Below are 23,073 nucleotides of genomic sequence, written 5' to 3' on the forward strand. Positions count from 1 at the left end.
GTTGGGGGAAATTGGAAGGGGAGGTGAACCATGAGAGACTATGGACTCTGAGAAACAATCTGAGGGGTTTGAAGTGGCGGGGGGTGGGAGGTTGGGGGAACCAGGTGGTGGGTATTAGAGAGGGCACGGATTGCATGGAGCACTGGGTGTGGTGCAAAAATAATGAATACTGTTATGCTGAAAATAAATAAAAAATAAATTTAAAAAAAATCAAAAGAAAGACCAGGAAAGGTGCAAGGATGAAAGAAAAGCTTGGGGAGATGACAAGACTAGCTTGGCCAGGGATGGGGAGAGGATAAGTGAGAAATGAGCCAGGAGGTATAAGCAGAAGGGTCTTGAAGTGGAATGAGAGGATTCCCCACCAGGATACTCCCAGAAACAGCACAGTAATTACTTGAAACAGCTGAAGCAGATAGATTGCTTCATTATTAAAAGGCACAGGAATAAAGGTTTAAACTCACCCGCAAGATTTCTTCAACACAGCTTGGATCACTGGGAAGGCTTACCTAAAATAAAATAAACAAACAGAAATTAAGCAACATTTAGCTACTCTCAGAGAAGCTTGTTCTATCATAGTTTACACGGTAGGAAAAACTGTAAAGAAAGGAAATAGAGCTTTCCCCTGTTAAGTACAAAGCTGAAAGTATCTGCTAGTGGCCAATTTTGTTTTGCCTTAATGAAGCAGGAAGACCATAGTGCAAGGTGCAGAAAGAGAGTAGCTTGTTCCGACACCGATTTTCTGTGGGATGCTGGGCTGTTTCCCCCCACCCTCCCCATCACCCAGGCTTTACTTTGCTCATCTATCCAAAGAAGGAGCTCGACTTCCTCATCTTGAAGGCCCATTTGGCCCTTTGCCACAGTTTAATATATTATTCATAATCATAGATTTTAAAAACATGAGGCCTATAGGACATACTTCTATGATTGAATTAAGTTCTTTTCAAATTTAGGAGTCTAACCAGTTGCCTGCAATTTTTATCTGAAACACCAAGTTTCAGACTCCTGTGTAAATTGCAGGCATGCCTTGGCACTGAGAGAGCATCTCACAACCATACAAAGTGAATCCCATGAGCTGTCTTTCCCAGCGTGACATCTTCCTGATCAATCAAAATTCAAGCAACTCGAAGAAATGTCCCAAGGACTCACTGCAGGTCTGGCACATGGATTTATCCTCCAGGGACTCTATAATCAGTGAAAGCCAGAAGCCGGCACCAAACTAAGGCACCAGTCTGAAGGCAGTGACTGGCGGGGGATGTGGGCATGGGACAACCACTCGAGGAAAGGTCTGCCGGGTGTGACATCACCTGTGTGAGTTGCAGGCATCCCCCAAATCTCTCTCTCTCCTTCATACCCTCCCCCTCTCCAGGACTGCAATTTGTCACTTCTGCTTCCCTCCAGTTCTGGCAAGGAGAACATTTGGTCTCCTTAAATCACTGCCTCAGAAGGTGAAATGTCAGTCCTCTAAAGACAGCACAGTCACAGAGACTATACATCCCAAATATCTCGCAGGGGCAATTAGGTGATGAGCCCCTAGTACTCCAATAGACTGAAGGATGAACATAACTCTACTTGGGGAAATGGAAAATAGAATATGGCCCCAGTCTCCCTCAAATTTGCAAGAAAACCTGATATAACCATCAGCAAATCTTAATTCAGCATTAAAGTCACTGCTGTAGTGGTATTAATTTCACCTTGCATTTTTTTCAGTACCTTCTTCATGTAAAAGTCCCTGATTCAGAAGCATAAAATCCTTTGTGGGGGAGGCAGGCTGAGAAAGAGTCCCCCATAAAGGAGGGACTATCCAGTACTCGGTACACTTCCGGTTTACACCTGTTATCCTGGAGTCATTATTGACAGTATCTCCTTTTTCCCCTCACAGATCCCCCTCACAAATGTCCCAGTTTGGATGATACATCATATAGTCACTCTTTCCCAGCACAGTAACATTCTAATACTGGGTAGAAAGAACAGTAGAAGGAAAGGCAGGAAAAGAGGGCCAGGCGTTACTTTCCAGAGGACCTTAAATGCAGGTCCGCAATAGGGAACTATGGGTATGCTTTGGCCTAGCACAGTACATTCGTTCATTCAACAACTTTTCTGAGGGCCGGGGACTATGCCTCCAGCCTTATGCTAGGCGCGGGTACCATGAAAAGCAAAAGGAGACACAGCTTTCTCCCTCATGGAGTCTGTACACTCAAGAGAAAGGTAAATAGGAGGAATCACATAGTTCATGTAGGACTGAAACTGTGTGTACCGCTCCCTAAGACCATCTCACAGCCACTAGTTGTGCAAAATTAAAGAGTCCCTGTCCAGATAGGTGTGGGAACTACTGCCATCCAACCCCTATGTGGAAATCCATGGTGCGAATTAAAGGCTCCAAGACATCTATCTAACTGTTTAACACATGTTCCCAACTTTCTTGACCGCTGAATTCTGGACTTTTTAGTTTTTGTGATTTTTGTTTGTTTGTTTCCCAATCATCAAATACCACCATTCCATGCAGAATGAGTGTTTGTGGAACATGCACCGGCAGATGTCTAACGCCCTGCAGTATTGCAGAACTCAACGGATTAGTTTTAACCACAGATACAATCTCATCCCATTGCTCAATGCTCTAGTAACTGTATTTTCCAAAACAGTCCTTGAACTTCTAAGAAATAACCTTTGCCAAAGGTCAAAATGATTCTAGCAGAATTAAATCTTCAATATCATTGTTGCATTCTGTCTGTGTGGGCCTCCTGGGCTAAAAATGTATGTCCCGCTCTCGGAAAAAGGCCCTTGCTCTTTTTGTTCCCACACAAAAAACATAATGTTAATTTTCCAACCACAGAGAAAAACATACAAGCAATGTGCAGACACCACAAGAACACTTGCTTCTGGGTGTATAAGGAACTAGGTGGGAGTTCCAGCCCTACCACTTGGGAACAGGACTTGGTAACTTTACCCCTGTGAGTTCCAGTTTTCCCAACTGTAAAATAAAGTAGAATAAAATAAAATCGCCATCATACTAATACCCACTCTTTTCAAATCTCACAGGGTTTCTGTGAGCAGCATATAAGTAATGTAAACGTGCTTTGTACCCCTTGTCCTGTTGTTCTCCTCACTGCTTTATTACTAAGTTGAGTTTTCTCATCTTTTCCAGGAAAGAACTGACTTACTCTCTCCCCCTGCAAATATCATCCCTACACCTGATATTATAAAGTATCTATTTCCTTATGGGGGATCTGCTGTCAAAATAGAAAGAGTTGTCAACTCTGGGGTTTTGCAGCAAATCTAATAACGACTTCTTGGTGTCAGTAGCACTCAGGTTTGGGAAGGACTGCTGACAAGGGCAGTCAAATAAGTCTGTGTCCACACCGAGTGTTCAGATTTTTTTTCTTTTTAAGAAATCCCGGAATCCAGCATTGGCATGAAGTCACTAGTCCTGCAAACTTCTCTAGCCCTGCCCCACAGCTTTTTCCATTGCAAGACAGCTACATTTGAGCAGCAAATGCTCCTCCCCCTGCAAGTGCTTTTGAATTAAGCAGCGGAGCATTTCCTCTGCGCCTAGAATAGTGTTAGGCATTGCAGGGGGGCAGTGATACAAACAGCTCTGAGACTTGGCCTCTTTCTCTGGGAGTTAAATGTCTGGATGGGATGGCAAAACAAACAATTAGAGACCCACCAGGACAGACATTGTAAGGTAGTCCTGACAAGGGTAATAGGATCGTTATTTACCACCCGGCCGCCTATTCATCAGTTCTCCCATTTATTTCTTTAGACAACAAATCCTGATTGAGCTCACACTGTGCTCAGGATGGTGCCAAGGGGGAGGGTCTGAAGACACTGAAGACAACATAATTTCTGGCTTTGAGACTCCATGCAAACTGAGAAGACAAACATTTACACGGGAAATAGACAATACAGAACAGGAGGTCTGATCAGGTGGCAGGGAGAGGGTACCTACCGGGTTCACAGACAGAGTCATGTCCGACAGAAGCTCCCAGCTGCCGAGGTCCCCACTGTAGTCCTCACTCCACATGGGAGTGAGAGACCAAGGATCTGTCATGGCTGAAAAGTGGTGGAGCCACCTGAGGCCACTCCAGTCTCTGAGATCCCCTGCGGAGCTGCACTCCAGGTTTGGGGGGAGTCACTCTGCACACTGAAGACAGCTGCACTGAGGCAGGGGCTCAGCCCTGGAATTTTGCCCAGTGGCACTCCCCCTCCTCTCTCTCTCTCTCTCTCTCTCTCTCTCTCACACACACACACACACACACACACACACTCCTCTCGCAGTACTTCTGGAGTCACTCGGACAGGTGGGAAAGGAGACTAAGAGAACTAGTGGTGACACGGGGATTAGAACTGCTGCCCGCTGAGTTGCCGAGCTGCTGCTTAATTCCCGAGCCACCTTCTCCTCTCTTTCAATCCACCCTTGAGCATTCAGATAGTCCGCAAAGCGCAAGTTAACCACTCAGAGCTGCAGCGGCCTTTCCATCCCCCTCTCTGCCCCCTCCTCCCAGAGCAGAGAGCAGGCTGCGCGTGGCAGAGGCAAGCCTGTGCTCTCCCGCCTGGCCCCAGATGACCCTCTCGTGCTGGGCACAGATGTGGTCCTCTGAGGGCCAGGGAAGGCAGGCACACGGCGGGCAGGTGGGGGCGTTGATGGAGAGCCCTTCCAAGTGCCTACCCTCTTGGCATGTGACAGCGCAGTCTGCCACCCCATGTACCCACAGAAAGACCACGCACAGATCATCTGCCTGGTGATAAATACATATCTTTGGAAATAATGAGGGTACCTTTAAATCATCAAATATTCAATTAACTGCAGCAACAATAAATGAATTGCATAGGATGTTTTAATCATTCCAGAATTAATCAGTTTGGAGCATACTTCTTGGCGATTAGGGTAATACAAGATATCAAAAATACCCTGATTGTGGCATTGAGAGACATAAGCAGCAGCTAGCACTAATAGAAAACATGGAGATTAATGTAAAACATTAAAAGAATAATGATCATCACATGGTTAACCAGGGTTGGGGCCAGGGAGAGCTCAGTGCCTGCCTGTCAGTGTATTTATTATTAAGGGACTGCAAGAGAAGGGTCATTCTTTTTTTTTTTTTCTTTTCCCCTAAAAGCACCCTGAGGTTGTCCCACAATATCTGGCAATCAAAGCTCATGATTCCAGGCATATTCCACCTTGACAAAGACTTCGTGAAGCAAAACTCAAAAGTCACAGGTTTAATTGCCAGCGAATGCTTGCATTCCCCTAACAAGTGCAAGTGACACAGAGTGTCAAACACCATGCCAACGGCCCAGTCAAACAATATGCATGACTGACATCCATGGCAGCTTCTGAAGTAATTCCGTTTGTATTTTCATTGACAAATTGCCGCATTTATCCCCATGATTGATTTACGGGACACGGAGTTCCCCTGATGTGGCATTACTAATAGAACGAAAAGTCAGGTTATGATATTGCATTACCAAATGAGTTGCCGGCTTTTTAAAATTTTTAATCCCCACGGTCTGTCATTTGTAAAAACAAGGGGGAGGAGCCTCTGCAGTTCTGATCCCTTGATCTCCCCACCCGACCTAGGGAATCCCGGGTCTCCAATTTGGAAAAGTACAAACCCAGTTCCCATTAGGATCTGTCAGTCCCTTGCTTCCTGCCTCACCTTAATCTATCCCTATTCTAGTTGGTATTCATGAGGCCCTGATTAAACAGGAACAGTTAATATTACATAAGCTGCCAACAGAAGTCCTCAGGTAATAGGACTTTTTAATCAAAACAAAAAAGATTTCACAACTGTTACATGGTACAGCTAAACAGCTCATCTTCCAGTTTCTTTTTAATACAGCTGAAATCCTGGGTGCCCACAGATTTGGAGTTTACTTTCAAATACTGCTTCCCGTCCATTTTTAAGAGTCACATGGTCCAAATACCCCATGTAAAATAAGTTAGTAGTCATGGTTCCCTCTAAGACAGAAGAAACAAAAGTAGAGCATAAAGATCAAAGGAATTTAATGTCCTTGCCATTTCAGGCCGGCTTAAAAAAAAAAAAAAATGACCTTTTATGTAGACTCTTCCATGGCATCAAAACTAAAAAGGCAGTGAGTGCAATTACATTTTATTTATTTGAGCAAATAAATGAGATAATTTACTATATTTTCTGGGGGCATCAAGAGGTAGTGAAAAGAATACACTCTTTGAAGCTGGGCTGACTTGGATTTTAATCCCAGCTTTGATACTTAATTTGTTTTGTGGTACTTGAACTTCTCTGCATTTGTTTCCCTGCCTGGCTTTCTGTTTCAGTGTCTATAGGAGGGGAATACAAGGTACACTCTTACAGTGGTTATGGGGCTGAGATGTACATCGTAAGCTCCCTCCCCGACTTCTATCCCAAGTCGCCTCTAAGGCTTGTGGCGAGGCATCATCACATTGAGACTTAGAACCCCTTGTAAACTGGCCCCCAAAACATCCCGTGCAGGTAACTAATTATGAAAAGCCTATCCAGGGGCCCAATGTATAACAAGTCTCGGGCTGCTGCTCCATCTGGTGGCTCTCCCTGAAGACGACAAAGGAGGCTGGAGAGGGAACTTGAGGGTGTAAGACAACAGAGAGACAAGGGGGAGTAAGGGTGGAAGGAGTGGGGGAAGGGCGGGTGATGTGCTTCATTATGAGGACATCTTGTCCCTGATTACATTAGGCATGGGCAAGGGCGGGATGCATATGCAGAAAGGCCCATCATCAGCTGAGAGGACCTAATGGCAGATGGAATTTCAAGTGAAGAGTACTTAATTCAGTGAGCTCTGAATAGCCATTAGCTCACTGTTCATTTATCTGGTGTAATAACTAGTTCTATAGAAGAGTGAGCTATAAATGGGGAGCAGGGTTATGGTCTTAAAGAAAAATAAGGTACACATCTAGCAAGATTGCCCTAAGAAACCAAGAGCCTATCTGGAAGTGCCTGGCCGCCCACCCCTCATTCCTCTGGTCACCCAAGCTGGACAGTGAGGTCATTCCAACTGCTGCTACTGTGTTTCCACCACCCAGGTGCCCTGGGGCCTTACCTCCTGCATACACATTCTCAAGGCTTTGTGCATAGATTCCTTAAATGTGCTGCTACTTTCCACCTTGTTTGCCTCTTCCTGCTTGTGCTTCTAGCCTTCTGCCGGCTCTTGGTGCTTGCCCTAAAACCCATGGATCTTCTAGCCATGGTCCCTTCCTTTTGACATTTCTAGGCCTGCAACAAACCCCTCAGGGCCTGCAGGATACCCAGTGTTGTCTTGTCTGGGGTGTTAGGGCACTGCAACCAAGAACTGTTTAAAATTAAGATCTCGATCCCACTAAATCCCTTCTTGCTGTACTGCCTGCCATTCATGCTAATGGCTGAATTGTGTCCCAGGCCTAAATCTCTTATGGTAAAAGAGGAAACTGTTAAACTACAGATGGACAAACTGGAGTGATGTCAGGCAGCTTCTGAACTCTGTCAATGGCTGCTGTTAAAGCTGTTAAGGCCAACATGCATGATCTAAGCATGTCAAGAAGGAATGCCGAGAAGCAAGTTCACTTCTGAATTTTATCATTTAAAGAAGAAATTTAGAGTTTTTAGAGTGTCCAGATACTCCTACCCACTCCACAATCACAGCATATTCTCACAATGTACAGCAGCTAAGCCACCGCAAGGCAGCCATCTCGCTTTCAGCTAACTATGATTTAATAAAGTAGCAGAAGAAAGACATACTGACAGGAAAGAGTTTAAGTGTCCAAGTTCTACTACTAACTAGCTGTTTGGTTTGGGACAATTCACTTCCTCATTCTCCAGCCTCCACGACAAATGCAAGAGGATATATCACAAGTTCCTAATGTTTTGTACCTCACATAGCTTTATAAAAATAATCAGAGATCTACATAAGATAACCAACTTTTTCATTTGCCATGAAGGCCATAATGAAAACAATATCCAAAAGGTAGGAAGTGTACAATCTCCAAATACATGACAGATTCTTCAAGGTCTATGACAGCAAACTTATACCAACATCAAACATACTCACACATACCACTGTTCTTACAGTTTCCATTTTGCCACAGAAAAACCTTCATCTCAGACACGTTGCCAGGTGAGATAATCTCTTGGGCATCTTTTAGATTTTGTAATTTTATTCACCTTCTATTTTATTCTGTTATACTAAATACATTTTATTCTATGTTGCAGTAGACTTCTCAACATTCAATTCTCTATATCCTATCCATGGACTATTCTCTCCATGGAGTACGAATGATCATTGTCAAATCCCAGATAGACTTTATCTTTTCCTGCTGATGCTTTTGAAATGCATGGGAGAGGCAAATTAATTTTTAGACCAATCAATGCCAGAATAATTAAGAAGGCAACTCTTAACACAACGAGTCACACAGAACACACAGCACGCACACCCTGTGGGCCTTACCTGTGAAACTGATCTCCTACCTTAGTCATCCCAAGATGAACCTGAAGACCATTGACAAAAAAACATCTGCAGTGTCTTTTGCTAAGAGTCCACCTTCCTTATAGCATAGCATGTGATCTATCATATGCCATGGATTCCAAAGGCAAACATAAGTTCTTAGGAGGGACTGGGAGGGGGGGCGGGAGGAATATCAGGTAGCACAGTGTCCAGAAGACTGGAGAAGAAAGCGCTTCAAAGAGAAAGTGACCATTAAGTAAGATAAGGATGCAGACTTGGCGGTTGAGTTTGGCAAGGTCTAGGTCATGGGCAACCTTGGTCAGAGCTGTTTCAGTGACACGCTGTGAGCATGAAGCTGACTGGAGTGTGTTGAGGAGGGAGTGGGAGGATGGGAGTAGAGAATGGATAATCGATTTCTCCTGTGAAAGGGAAAGGACAAATGGGGGGAGAGGAAGTAGTGATGTGGGCCAGGTCAAGGTTTTTTCCTTTTTGTTTTTTGTTTTTAAGAGGGATGATATTGGGGCGCCTGGGTGGCTCAGTGGGTTAGGCCGCTGCCTTCAGCTCAGGTCATGGTCTCAGGGTCCTGGGATCGAGTTCCACATCGGGCTCTCTGCTCAGCAGGGAGCCTGCTTCCCTCTCTCTCTCTCTGCCTGCCTCTCCATCTACTTGTGATTTCTCTCTGTCAAATAAATAAATAAAATCTTTAAAAAAAAAAGAGGGATGATATTAAGGCATTTTATATACCAGTGGGCGGAGGAGAAAAAAGTGTTGCAAAAGAGAGAGTGGATGGTTATAAAAGCAAAGTCCTTGAGAAGGAGAGAGCGCATTGGGACTCAATTGGAGAGGACAGCCTAAAATAGGAGCATGGACACTTCCATTGTAAGAAGAGGGAAGGCAGAGTGTTTAGATACATAAGCAGTTGGGTTGGAGCAATCAAAGACGGGAAGATGCAGCAGTTGTATAGATTGTATAGATACAGTCTGATTGTGTCTATACTGCTCCTTGCAGTGGGTGGCAAGGTCATCAGCTAAGAATGCGGGGTGCCTGTTGGGAATGCAAAGGGAAAGGAAAGGCAGGAAACAGTTGTCTTGGAGGACAGGAACGTGGATTTGCTAGGAAAGTCTAACAGAGCTATCTGGCAATTGTCAAAGGGAAAGAGAGAAAGAGCTAGCTAGCTACACGGGAAACACAGGAGACAGTGTGCATATCTTGAGTATAGAGATAAAGGAAGGAGGTGGGGAAAAGGGGAGAGCTGCAAGCCAAGTAGCTCCAGTGATTTAGGAGGAGGTGACACTCTGCTCCCCACTATTAGCACTGCCCTTTCCAACACTGATTAGCTAATTACCCACAGTTCACAGTTCTCCAACTGCTCTAATCTGCGAGAGGCTTCATTCTGCATGAAACAAGCCGAGAGCCCAGGAGCAGGAGTAATGATTTTCTGGGACCCCACAGTGGCGAAGCCCATAATATTACTCAGAAGGCCAGATGAAATTAAGCCCAGGGCCAAATATGGCCACAGTGCTTGAGGATCTCCTCTCGGGGGCTAAATGAATTCAACTCTGTCTGTAGGGAAGCAGAGAACCCGATTAACCCATACCCTCCTGAGAGAGATCATTCTTAGACAACACTGGAAGGGCAAGTTTCCAAATTGTGTAAAGATGGGCTGTTTTAAATATTTTGCATTTAAGCAAATATTTATCACATGATGCTTAGTATGAAATATTTCAAAATGCAATTATCTTTCATAACATACCTGGGACTGACACGTTCTTCAAAAGCATTTATGGTTTTTAAAGATACAAGGACTTCCTCACTGGGGCAAAAAAAATGAAGGAGGAGCTCAGGTTTTTCTGGTAGCTTCTGAAGACATTGCCACAGGCTGTCTTATCGGTTCTTCAATTAAGTGTTGTAACCCCATTTATAAAAGAACCTTTTAAATACCTATCTTTGTCTCATAGAGCCTGACAAACTTGTGCAAAATGAAGGTCTTTCCTTGACATTCACAATCCCTCACCCTAAAGGAGCCACTTCAGTCTTCTAAATACATAGCTAATGATTTAAATGTCTGCTTCAAAATGAGAAACCCAGATTTCAGTTGGATTTTCTTCTAGCTAAATTTGCCTTAAAGCCATGTAAGCGGAACAGGCTTTGTAAGTTTGTAAGTGGCCCCACTTTCAGACTAACCTCTAATGAACTTGGCGCCTTCTTGACTCTATAAACCCTGCACTTAGGATCATCTTAATTGTCAGTGGATGACACGGTGGTTCCACAGATAAAGTTACAGTTGCTCTTCTCCCACAGTGATGAGCCCAAAGAACAAGCCGTGTGCATGGGGACTGAATCCTCTCCAGATCTCCTATTATTTATAACTCTAATTAAAACAATTTTATCTATTAATGCCAAGTGACACTGCTAAATATATTCAAGGAAGTTCACATCTTTTTCTATACTTCTGAAATCTCTTAGATCTGTGCTCACTTACATGTGGTTTCTTTGCTTGCTAAAATGAAACGATAGCTAAGAATAAATTCCATTAGATTTATAAATCTCATTAATTAATTCTACTTCTCCAATGGTATAGAGACCAAACTCAAATGCAAGATCTAATTAAAGAGAAGTAAAAAAAAAAAAATGTTAAGAAACAACACTGAGATTGAAACACAGAAGTAACTGTTTAGCCCCAAATTAACGAGGCACTATGCTAAGCAAGCATGTCCATTAATCCCTAATGAGGATTTTAAACACATTAAAACTTCCTAATACAAAATGTTTGCCTTCCTTTTATCCAATAACAAATAAGCCAATAATTTTCTGGCTCTAAATGACACTATTAACTGTCACGGCATGTTTTATTTGACAAGCCCTCCATTCAAATACTGTAAAACCAATTAATTTGCCTGCTGTGAAATGTGTTTTTTGATGGCTTTCTTGCGACTTTTTTTCTCCTCAAAGAAATGTAAATAGGAGGTCAATGTAGGTGCCTGAATTTGCTTTAAAATATATGCCAATGGCAGCTATAGGTTGTCTACCTGGTTTGCAATTCAAATGAATTGAAAGGCAACCTCCATTTTCTGGTCACAATTACAAATTGGTCTTCTGATAAGTAAACTGTGTCAGAATAATAGTTTGATTACCAGAAAGATGGTCTCATATTTGAGAACAGAGAGTTGGCAAAATTACCCTTTCGTTTGATTATAAATAACGACTTGCAATCCTGGCCCTTATCCTTCCTGCTTTGTTAGGTGAACTGGCACTGGGGCCTGTCTCTGGCTCCATCCAGTCTTCCTCCAAGTGCACCTGCACGTGTGCCCAGGAAACTGCTCCTAAATGCGGACTTAAGTCCTGATGCTTTTATTTGAAAACACCACAACTGGTCACACTATTTTGTTGGCAGAAAAATCAATAGAACAAATACAAGAAGTTCCTGTTTCTTAAACTTCCCCTGGGCCTTACTTAGTTAAATCTCTAGTTAGCTTGAGAGTTGGTCCCAAGGCACCATCTTCCCAGCATTTATGGGACACTCTGAAACATTTGGCTCATGGAAGGGCGTAATGCTTTTCCAGAATATTAGTCTGCAAACACAGACACTTGATATAGCATCATAAAGAAGGGGTCTGTGGCATTAAGCGTGGGCCTGCTCTGTGGTGCATCTTGAGCCCACTGCATCATACCCTGAAGACCAAAGAGGGAGTGATGTTGGACAACCATGGCTTATGGAGCCTAGTGTTTTATACCAATCAACGTGGACAGTGTATGCATGACACCAATGATCTTTGCTTGCCTCACATCTGCATGAAAACCCAGGATTGGTTACTTTTCAGCTGTGAAAATCTGCAAGATAAACGGCACCTGGCCGGTGTTTATAATTCCACATACAATTACAACACATTACTGATACAAATAAAATACACTCGGTGAGATAACCACACTTACTCCCGAATCAGTGCATTGGAGTACTTCCCAACTTGGGAGTTTAGAAAAACTCTGTTTGCATTAAGAAAACCATCCTGAATGGAAAATATACATTGCATCCCCACTCTGCACAGTGCACTACAAGAAGCATTATGGGAAATTCAGTAAAATGCAGCAGATGATAAAAGACTAAATGTCCACAGGAAACATCTACTCCAGACGAGGATACAGAACCTGCGTACCTAAAACAGTGACGACAAAGCATGTATTTTCAGATCCCTGAATCAGGCACATGGGAGGAGGATTTTTCTTTGAGTGAGTATGAGTATGAGATGAGGATGGCGTGCATTGGATGACCAGATATGTGGATTTCCAGAATATCTAATAAGGGAAGAATGAAAGTGATTATTTCACGTCAATACTATCCTAGAAATCTAGACTTCATGGCAATCCTGCTTTAAAAAAAAACAAAAAACAAAACAAAACAAAACAGATGTGGGATGCCTGGCTGGCTCAGTTGGTGGAGCCTGCGACTCTTGATCTCGGGGTTGTGAGTTCAAGCCCCATGATGGGAGTAGAGATTATGTAGAAATAAAATCTTAAAAATATAAAATAAAAAAAAAAAGACATATGGTTGGCTTTGACAATAGTTGTAACAAAAGTCACAGAAGGCAGAACTGTCTGCAGATCCAGGAAAAGTCAGGAAAGGAAGGGACACTTGACCTTAACTTTCAATATGGGAACAGATTTGGACAGGTAGCAACTACAGCACAGTATGCCTTTTGGCAAGTCACAGTTTCTCCAGATATAAAGCAAAGGAGCTGGCCTAGAACCCAGTCTCAAAAGTGACTCCCATCTATTAAAAACAAGTCTATTAGTCTGTAGTCCAAAGCAGATTAATTTCAAAACTTCAACCTGTATTCATCAGATGATGTCTCATTAATAGAAGTCTCCAATCTAGGGACACCTGGTTTGCTCAGCCAGAAGAGCATGTGACTCTTGATCTCAGGGTTGTGAGTTTGAGCCCCATACTGGGTGTAGAGACTACTTAAAGTAAATAATTTTTTAAAAATAGTATCAGAAAAAAGAAGTCTTCGATCTAAAATGAAGAATCTCAATGGTGTAGTGTCCACATGATCTACAGAAGTAAAAATGTCAAGCCATTCCAGCAAATACTCTCAAAATGGAAACAGACAGACATTATGCTTTAGAACTTCAGTGGAAGCATTTAAAATATGAACAGTTTGACTTTCATTATCAGGGAGACCACAATAACAATTAGATGTCATTTTCAAAAATAACATGGTGACCCCAAAGTCAAAGAGTCTCAATCATGGGAAATTTCATTGAGTTAGAGGTTATTGCTAAATGTTAGTGAAAATACAATCTAGACTTGGCTAAGTCAACAAACTTGAAGCCAAAATATGTAGAAGTGGTTCTGTTTAAAAAGATTATTTTGAAAAATTCCATAGTAGTTCCTAAATCTTCCCTTTTTAATCAAGATTTGGGACTGTACTGAGACCACCGGACTTCAAGTGTGCTTGCGACCTTTTCGACTGTCAGACCAGACAGATTTTTATCTTATGCGAATCAACCCCGAGCCTCCAAGGTGCAATGCCAGAGCACGAATCCATTTCACTAGACAGTTATTGAAATTATAATTCAAAGTTCAACTTACTTTCACATTTTCTACTGCAATACTTTTGGCAGCCCAGGGCAGAAAGTCGAAACCTGGTTTCCAATGGAGACCACTTCTAGTGGTTTCTAAATGTTGGCAGCAAGAACTCCTTCTTGTCAAAGAGATCAGCAGTCACTGTCTTTCATTAATTTACTTTCAATGACTGCTGCTCACTCTGAGGAAGTCTTTCTTTACCTAAGGATGTTGACCTGCTGTTGGACCCCATCAGAAACAGACACGAAGAGACACTGATATATGAGGAGATTGGGAAATCCCCTCCAGTGGCCTTTCCAGACTCCACAACTTCCATTTATTCTCACTGAAGCCATGAGCACAAAAAACAAGATTTGTGGAGAAGACACATAGCTGGAATCTATAAAAGCTCCTGACTCGAGATAAATAAACTCACTGATATATATTACACTATTAAGTATTATTTGACAATCTTTAGAATCAGTTTAAGGGCATTCTTCATTCGAATGGATTATCATAAAGAAGAGGGACTTCTAAAATCACAAGCAATGTGCCAACTTAAATGATGTAATTACCAGTACTTGGTGCGCATTTAGTTGGGTACCCAAAAGGCCCTGGGCTGAGGGTATATTGGAAATAAAAATTTATTGTGATCACACCAGTCCGAAATTATCTGGCCTTGCACACAGATATCTATACAACATATTTTATTAATTTCTAACTTTTTTGCCTTTGTTTTTGGAACTGTTCTCCAAAGGCAAACATGACACCTTATCACGATGCTCCTAGGTCTTTAGCAGCATCAAACATCTATTTTGTAATGAAAAGCTTTCAAATTAGCATTCTCAAGATTCTCAGTTTCTCTTTTCTGTAAATGATAATCCAACTGCAAGTGAGATCTCCTAAATCCTTAATGTGAAGATCTTAACCCCTTTATGCAAAACTCTAAGAACAGCTCCCCAGTGACATCATTTCCTGCTGCTGGTCTATAAACATAGACTCTACAGAGTTCCCATGAAAGCCACAGGAATTCAGGAGCCAAGTTCATGGACTGCAATGAAGATCCCCATGGGATGAAAGGATACTTGTGACAGAGAAAATAATGTCCTCACAAATTCAAAACCATCAACAGAAATGGGAAGAAGACCACTGACAGCATAAAGAGAGACCTACGAAATGGCATTTTGAAAACCTGAGAGAGGAAGAAGAGCATCTTGAAGGTTAATCACCTGTACAATCATGAATCAGAGTCCATGCTTTGAAGAGCACCTGCTGTCATCACCAGTAGACCAACCTTTAGGTTCAACCAGGACCCCCAAGTTGCTAAGCATTGAGGTCTTAGGTTCAACACTGAGGTCAGTGCCTTGCTACTCTACTTCACTCTTCCTCTGGCTTCTGTGTTTCCACCATTTACATCCAAATGAAAGAAATCCCTACAGGTGCATGGGCTCTCTAAATATGCCATGAAAACTGTCTTCCCATGAACAGTCATGGTCAAGCTTGATTTGAGAAGTCCTGAGTATGTGGTGAGATAAGCTTACTGGTGCCAGGCCAAGGCTGGAATGACGGAAGACACTTGATCACTCAACACAACATACCCTTCCCCTTTAATCATTCCATTCAAGGAATGGGGAAAGAGACAAATAGTGCTGGCAGGGGCAACCTTTCCATCTTTAGAAATTTGGTCCCTTAGAGTAAGATAGGCATTCTGAAAAAGAACCTCCTGTGATAGCCATTCTAGGTATGGTGGAAGCCTTTGGTCCAAACCGTTCAAGTTCTAACCATCATCTACTAAATCTGCTGGAGGGCACGGAGGAGAAGGACCAGGTAATAAATGAAACAACTCTCTAATGATACATGTGCCATCTGTCATCTGTGAGCTTATTGTCAATGGACTACTTCTCAATTGCTTGTCCAGTAATGGATATTTTCATCTCACAATATATTCTTGTCAGAGAAAGGACCTGGGGGTTATATACTCCAACCTTCTAACATGTGGCCTATTTTAAAGCTAAGAACCAATGAGGTGCAGAGAGGTAAAAGAATTGGCCCAAGGTCACACAGCCAGGTGAATGGAAGGACTGGGGCTAACCTCTGGTCCATTGGACAGAAAATGTCAAGTTTTTGTCATCATATGATACAACCACTAACTTACATAATCCTCATGATGGATGACTCATTAGCTCATGATTCCATTTGATTTGCCTCAAGTCACTTCAGTTCCATTAAACTACTAAAGCAGCTCTACTCAAGCTTCTTCTGGAAGATCTAATTGCTCTATTTACACAGTCTCCTCTGTATTCTGTTGGGAACTGGTGGGGCAGTGGGGGACAGTAGGGAGAGAAGTGACTGCCTTACCCCTGAAAATGGCATCTAAATGGAGTGTCTCTTCAAAATTTTTTTTAATTTATTTTCAGCATAACAGTATTCATTGGTTTTGCGCCACACGCAGTGCTCCATGCAATCCGTGCCCTCTCTAATACCCACCACCTGGTTCCCCCAACCTCCCGCTCCCCGCCCCTTCAACACCCTCAGGTTGTTTTTCAGAGCCCATAGTCTCTCATGGTTCACCTCCCCCTCCAATTTCCCTCAACTCCCTTCTCCTCTCCATCTCCCCTTGTCCTCCATGCTATTTGTTATGCTCCACAAATAAGTGAAACCATATGATAATTGACTCTCTCTGCTTGACTTATTTCACTCAGCATAATCTCTTCCAGTCCTGTCCATGTTGCTACAAAAGTTGGGTATTCATCCTTTCTGATGGAGGCATAACACTCCACAGTGTATATGGACCACATCTTCCTTATCCATTCATCCATTGAAGGGCATCTTGGTTCTTTCCACAGTTTGGCGAGCATGGCTACAGATGTAGTGAAAAGAAGGGCCATCTGTACCCCAATGTTTATAGCAGCAATGGCCATGGTCTTCAAATTTTTTTTAAAAAAGAATAAATGATACAAGATGGGATTGGGAGGGAGACAAACCATAAGTGACTCTTAATCTCACAAAACAAACTGAGGGTTGCTGGGGGGAGGGGAGTTGGGAGAAGGGGGGTGGGGTTACGGACATTGGGGAGGGTATGTGCTTTGGTGAGTGCTGTGAAGTGTGTAAACCTGGCGATTCACAGACCTGTACCCCTGGGGATAAAAATATATGTTTGTAAAAAATAAAAAATAAAATTAAATTTAAAAAATTTTAAATAGTGTGATGCTGTGGCAATTGTTAAGACTGTGATGAAAGACCTCTGGTAAAGCCGTTTCTGGCGGCCTCCCCCACCAGCACCACCAGAGGCTGGATCATTGGAAAGTCAGAGTACAGCTCAGTCTGGAGCCGAGTATGCTGGGCAGTAGGCCAGAGCTCCTGCTTAGATTCTTTGGCTGGAGGGGCATAGTATTCATGATCATTGCCTTGGCCTCGATAGCACCATGTTCAGTCTAAACACCTGAGCCAATCAAAGCAAAAAGACAGGAAAAGGGAAGTATTGAGAAGAGAAGTTAGATGAATAAACTCATTTTGTAAATTTTGACTAAGGTGCAGAAAATAATAGTATCTGTTAATTTCTGGAGCAACATGTTTTGGAGCAGCTATACATGTCCCACATCTGTAAATGATCCTTCATATGCCTATGTCCTCCTATGGTCATGGAGATTAAGTAAGCTCAAGGATGAGCCTGGCCTAATACAAGTGCCCCACAAGCATTTCTGTGAACAATAGGCATCTAAATGACCATTTTAACACAAAATCGATAACCAAACTATGGCCTGATATCAAGGTCCAGGCCTCATCCGTCTAGACTCTAGAGTGAACACTTGGTGACTGTTGCCCCCAAGGCACACTGAGCACTATATTCAGACCATCCCAACAACAGCAATTTGCATAATGATTTTCACAACGGATTGCTTAACAGTATACTAAGTTAATGGTTAGTTTCAAAAACGCAAACTATAATGTTGTCAAAGCCTAGGATATATATTATTATCCCCATTTTTAAATGATGAAAGTGAGGTTCAGAGAGGTTAAGTGATTTGCCCAAGGTCACACAGTTAACGTGATAGATCCAAGACAGAAAACCATGTCGGTATGACTTCAAACCTGTGTTTTCAACCATTGTATGAGGGAAAAAAAAGTTACTAAAAAAAGGTATGCAGTAGTCCTTATTAAAGTTGTGTTAATTATTTTCACTTTGCAGAACTCCTCTGTTGTACCAATATAACAGAATGTAGTGAACATACAAGTTGCAGTTCAATAAGCCCAATTTTTCCATTGTTCTGATGAGCATAAGATTATATATGCCCAGCTCTGTAGGATAAACAAGATATCATGATTATGTCTTTGCATTCACAACTACTACGACCAATACAAGCACTTCAGATTAATCTATACAAAGTGCAATGTGTAGCTTAATGGGCTATTTCAAATGATCTCAAAGAGAAGCTGATTAAAATGGCCATGAGAGGACTTGGTGGCATTTTTATTTTGTACATAACAAATTAAATCAAACCAGAAAGTAAGATTATGTGAAGCCTGTTGAATGAAGACAACTGATTCAGAAGTGAAAGTTTTTTAAAAGAAAACTTGAATTAGCCTGCTATGGATTTCTGAATTTGAAACCTCAGTGTTTCTCTCTACAGATGTGAAATACGTGTGTGAATGTACATAAAATAGATAGATACTGGCCCACAACTGAGAATCTAATGGCAAAATGGGTCCCCCTTGAGGGATTTTCAAAGCCAAATTTTTCAAAGGCTGCATTTCTCACAAATTCCCTCTAATGGTTTGAGTACTCATTTGTTTATTCTATCTGGCTCTAATCAGAGGAAACCTACTCTTTCTGGTATTATCATGAAAAACTTTGTGGTTCAGCCATGTTTGAAATGCTCCTTTGACCTTGATCATGGCCAAGCTGACCCTCTGACAACCAGTTCCACTCTCTGGTCAATTCAACATATCAGTATCCTTTTATTCCCATCTCCCTGTTTCCAGACCCCCTGGTTGGACAATAAATACACATCATAATAAGCCTGCCTAATTCAACCAACAGTAGAGAAGGAATTTTTAAAATGTATGGTTTACTGAGGGAGGACAGGGTAGCCAATGGGAAAATCTTGCAGCTGAGGTCAGAAGAGCCTGGGTTCTACTCTTCTCTCTGGGTCTCTCACCCAGGAAATGAAGAAACTGGAGGAGCACATATCCCAGATTTTACGGAGCTCCCCAAAATAATACCATGACTGGTGATCAAGTGAATTGGTCATACTGAAACCACTAAGACTGAAAGGAAGTCATTTTATAATGACCTACAAGCAATGATTCCTTTGAAGAAGGTAAATTATACTTTAACCCAGAGTGCTCAGTAAGGGTTGGACTCTCAGACAGTCTTCGTAACATTTGAGAGCTTCAAACTACATCACCTGAGGCATCCCTCACTATTTATTCTGATAGTTTGGGTCCATTTTTCATCAAGTATGTGTCTTTGGTGAATCACCTCTGTTCTGTTGGCCAAAGCCTCCTTGCTATGAAATGAAGGGGTCTGAGGCTTTCTATGATCTATACAGTCTATGAGCCTCCATCCATATCCCTGTGATCCCCTGGACCTCTTGCAATGTTAGGATGAAATAATCACTTCTGGTGATAACCAGTATTTCCATCCCAACTCAAGGGAGACAGATCCCACTGGGACAGTAGAAAATGCAATCCACTGTCCACTCCCAGCTTCAAGCTACCACTCATTTCTGGGGTCCTGATGAGGACGGCAGAACTAGATTCTTCATTGGCTGAGATAAGGCATGGGCATCTTTGCATCTCTGTAAAGGCAGTGTGTTCTTAGGACACAATTTAAAGTGATTTACAACCAAATAAGCATTTTGAGAGATGACAGACAATAATATTCTTCAGTCATTCTGGTGGGAAATATCTCATCCCGGCTCCTAACTTCACAAAGAAATTAATGCCTTCCAGGTATATCATTTCTCCCTAGAACGCATCTAAGGGGGCATCACATAGTTCAGCCTCTGTAGTAAGTATGCAATAAGTTGTACACAGGAGCACGGTAATCTGTTCTAGTGCATTAAAGGCATTAAAGAAAAAAAAAAAAAACGGAGTACACATAACAGCTTCAAACCTGAAACTGATGTAAATTCAGTTTTTTAAAAACCCTACTGAGCCCTAGGTGAGTCGCTAGCTTCGAGAGACCCCGTGAGGTTCTCTGGCTCTGCAGTGCTAGCCCTCAGACTGTGGACTGGGTATGGATGGCAGCTCCTGGGAGTAGGGCGGCAGCTGAAACAAAGAGGGCCTCATTACCATGCAAGGCACAACAGCCTTCAGATGTGATGAGAAACGTGACTGCATGACAAACCGAGCCTGGGGAAATTTCAGAATCTGACCACCCAAGCATGCAGAAGAGGGTGGTGTGAACAGGGTCAGGCCAGCGGGAAGGTGGGTCGGCCCTGCTCCGGGCACGCCTGTGGAGGCCCCCCGGCTCTCAACAGCCAGGGCCCCTTGGACCCGCAATTACACAGCTTTTGTAGGACTAGGGAGCCCCCCAGACCCGGTTCTTGATATGTGGCTGTGTGGAACTGCTGGAAACAGAAAAGCTAATGGAAGGACATGCTTCATTTTTATTGCATTAGGCCATTTAGTATGCATTTTACACACGATTCTATACCACTCTGGAGTGAGCATGAAACCAGCAGCCGCCTGTGGATAATTCTGAGGAAGATAAACAATCGCTAAAGTCCTTCTCTCTGCCACAAATGATTTCTCCATGAGGTCTAAACCGGTCAGAATATGCTGCCAAATGCACTTAGTGGGGAGAGATACATCAGCTCTCAGATCACACAAATGACTAAGCAGGCTCACATTAGAACCTGGAAGCTGAAATGGAACAAAGTATCCTTAACTAAAATATGGACTTTCGTCTTCCACCAAATGTGGAAGGTAAAGGTATCTGCTACAGTTCTAGAAGGATGAGATTAACTGACAGAGAGTTTGCAAATTCCTCCGCTCAGATCAATACAATTCTCCAGCTCTGGAGTTTCTATATTGATGACAATCTCTTTCATTATAGTGATTAGAGATTCAGCACCTTTTAATCACCTTCAACATGACAGCTGCACATATCTATAGCTCTGTGATTTATAGCAATTGACACAGTGTTAAAAATTGGTGATTATGAGGTTGGCTTTTTGGTGTTACTGATTTTCCAATCTATTTCAACCAAAGTGCAAATAATGCCCATTAAGCCATTGTTGCAATGTTGACACAAGCAGGCAAAAGGAAATCTGAGTTTGATTTTGACACTTCGGTGCTAACAAACTGAAAATATAATGAAGAACAATTTCAACATGAACTTTCAATTTTCCTAGTCTCATAACGAGTGCCTGTCTTCTGCTTCCTAACTACTGGAGGTTGAGGCCAATCATCTATAATACGTTGTTGTTATTGGGAGGTTTGGGGTTTTTTACATAATGACAGATTTTTTTTCTGATTTTTAAATTTTTTTTTATTAACATATAATGTATTATTAGCCCCAGGGGTACAGGTCTGTGAATCACCAGGTTTATACTTCACCATACTCACCATAGCACATACCTTCCCCAAATGACAGATATTTTTGAAATGCAGTAGACATATTTCAGTTTGGAGTAATAATGAAATAGCTTTGCCTATTCACAAATTAAACAGCACATCTCAAAGAGGCAGCTTGGACTACTTTTGTTCTCTCTCTCTCTCTCTCTCTCTCTCACACACACACACACACACACACACTGATAGTTGTTCAAAAAACTGATTCAGAAAGTTGACTAACTTCACACCACTATATATTGATGCACAAATGATTTTCCATTACATAGGACTGGGTCAAAAATCATGAAATGCAATGAAAGAGATACTATCTTAACAAAGAAGTAAAAAACTTAACTCTGGCCAACAGTTGTGATTAGAAACCTAGGTTTTTAATTAATTCATGCATTCATTCAGTAAACATTTGTGACTAATAACCACCCTTTATTGAGTGTCTATTATGTGCTGGTGCTTGGCATATATATAAACTGTAATACTCATAATGCCTATGAAGTAGTCACCAGAACCTTTCATTAAACAGGGGGCAGGCTTGCTGAATGTGCCCGGTGTCTTCACACATGCATACCCTGAGATACTGTGGTTCACAATACAGTAAGTATCATAGTAAAGCGAGTCAAATGAGTTTTTGGGTTTCACAGTGCACATAAAAGTTATGTTTACTCTACACTGTAATCTATAAAGTGTACAATAGAATTATGTCCAAAAAAACCACAATGTACATACCTTAAATAAAAACACTTTATTGCTGGAAAATTCTAAGCATCATTTGGACTTTCAGTGAGTCATAATCACTGATCACACATCACTATAACAAATACAATAATAATGAAAAAGCTTGAGATATTGTGAAAATTACCAAAATGTGACATAGACAATGCTGTTGGAAAAGTGGCACCAATAGACTTGCTCAACATAGTGTTGCTACCAACCTTCAATTTGTAAGAACAAAAACAAAACAAAAACAGAAAAAAAGCACAGTATCTTCAAAGTCCAATAAAGCAAGGGTAATAAAATGAGGCATGATCATAAAGGTAAAATCTGGACAAAGACATGCAGAGGGGAAAGAGACAGTGAAGACACAGGGATAAGACAGCCATCTCTAAGCCAAGGAGAAGCCTGGAACTGTCCTCCCTCACATGCCTTCTAGAAGAAATCAACCCTGCCAATACCTTGATCTCAGATTTTGAGACCATACATTTCTGTTGTTTAAACCACCTTGTTTGTAGTACTTTGCTCCAGCAGCCTTAGCAAATTAATTCAGTCATACAGCCTAGTTGGTGGGATAAGACAAACACAGGAATGCCTATGCTACAAGGCAGACAAAAGAAAATGACCTAAGGTGGGATGCAACTGACTGAGCCAGGTGAGCATTGGACTCTCGATTCTGGCACAGGTCATGATCTCAGGGTCTTGGGATCAAGCCCTGGCCTGGGCGTGGAACCTGCTTGGGATTCTCTCTTTCCCTCTGTCCTTTCCCCCACCCCCACTCTCTCCCTCAT

General features: G+C 42.1%; 1 protein-coding gene across 2 annotated transcripts in view; it reads right to left on the minus strand.

Moving 5' to 3' along the window:
* AFF2 (ALF transcription elongation factor 2) overlaps positions 1–23,073 on the minus strand; it is a 452,568-nt gene that overhangs the window by 166,380 nt on the left and 263,115 nt on the right. For both annotated transcript variants that reach the window (XM_059385413.1, XM_059385412.1), the window contains exon 4: positions 462–506. In XM_059385413.1, the coding sequence (XP_059241396.1) occupies positions 462–506 (45 nt within the window). The remainder of the gene's footprint in view (positions 1–461; positions 507–23,073) is intronic.

The sequence above is a fragment of the Mustela nigripes genome, chromosome X (genome assembly GCF_022355385.1).
Source record: "Mustela nigripes isolate SB6536 chromosome X, MUSNIG.SB6536, whole genome shotgun sequence".
Taxonomy (NCBI): domain Eukaryota; kingdom Metazoa; phylum Chordata; class Mammalia; order Carnivora; family Mustelidae; genus Mustela; species Mustela nigripes.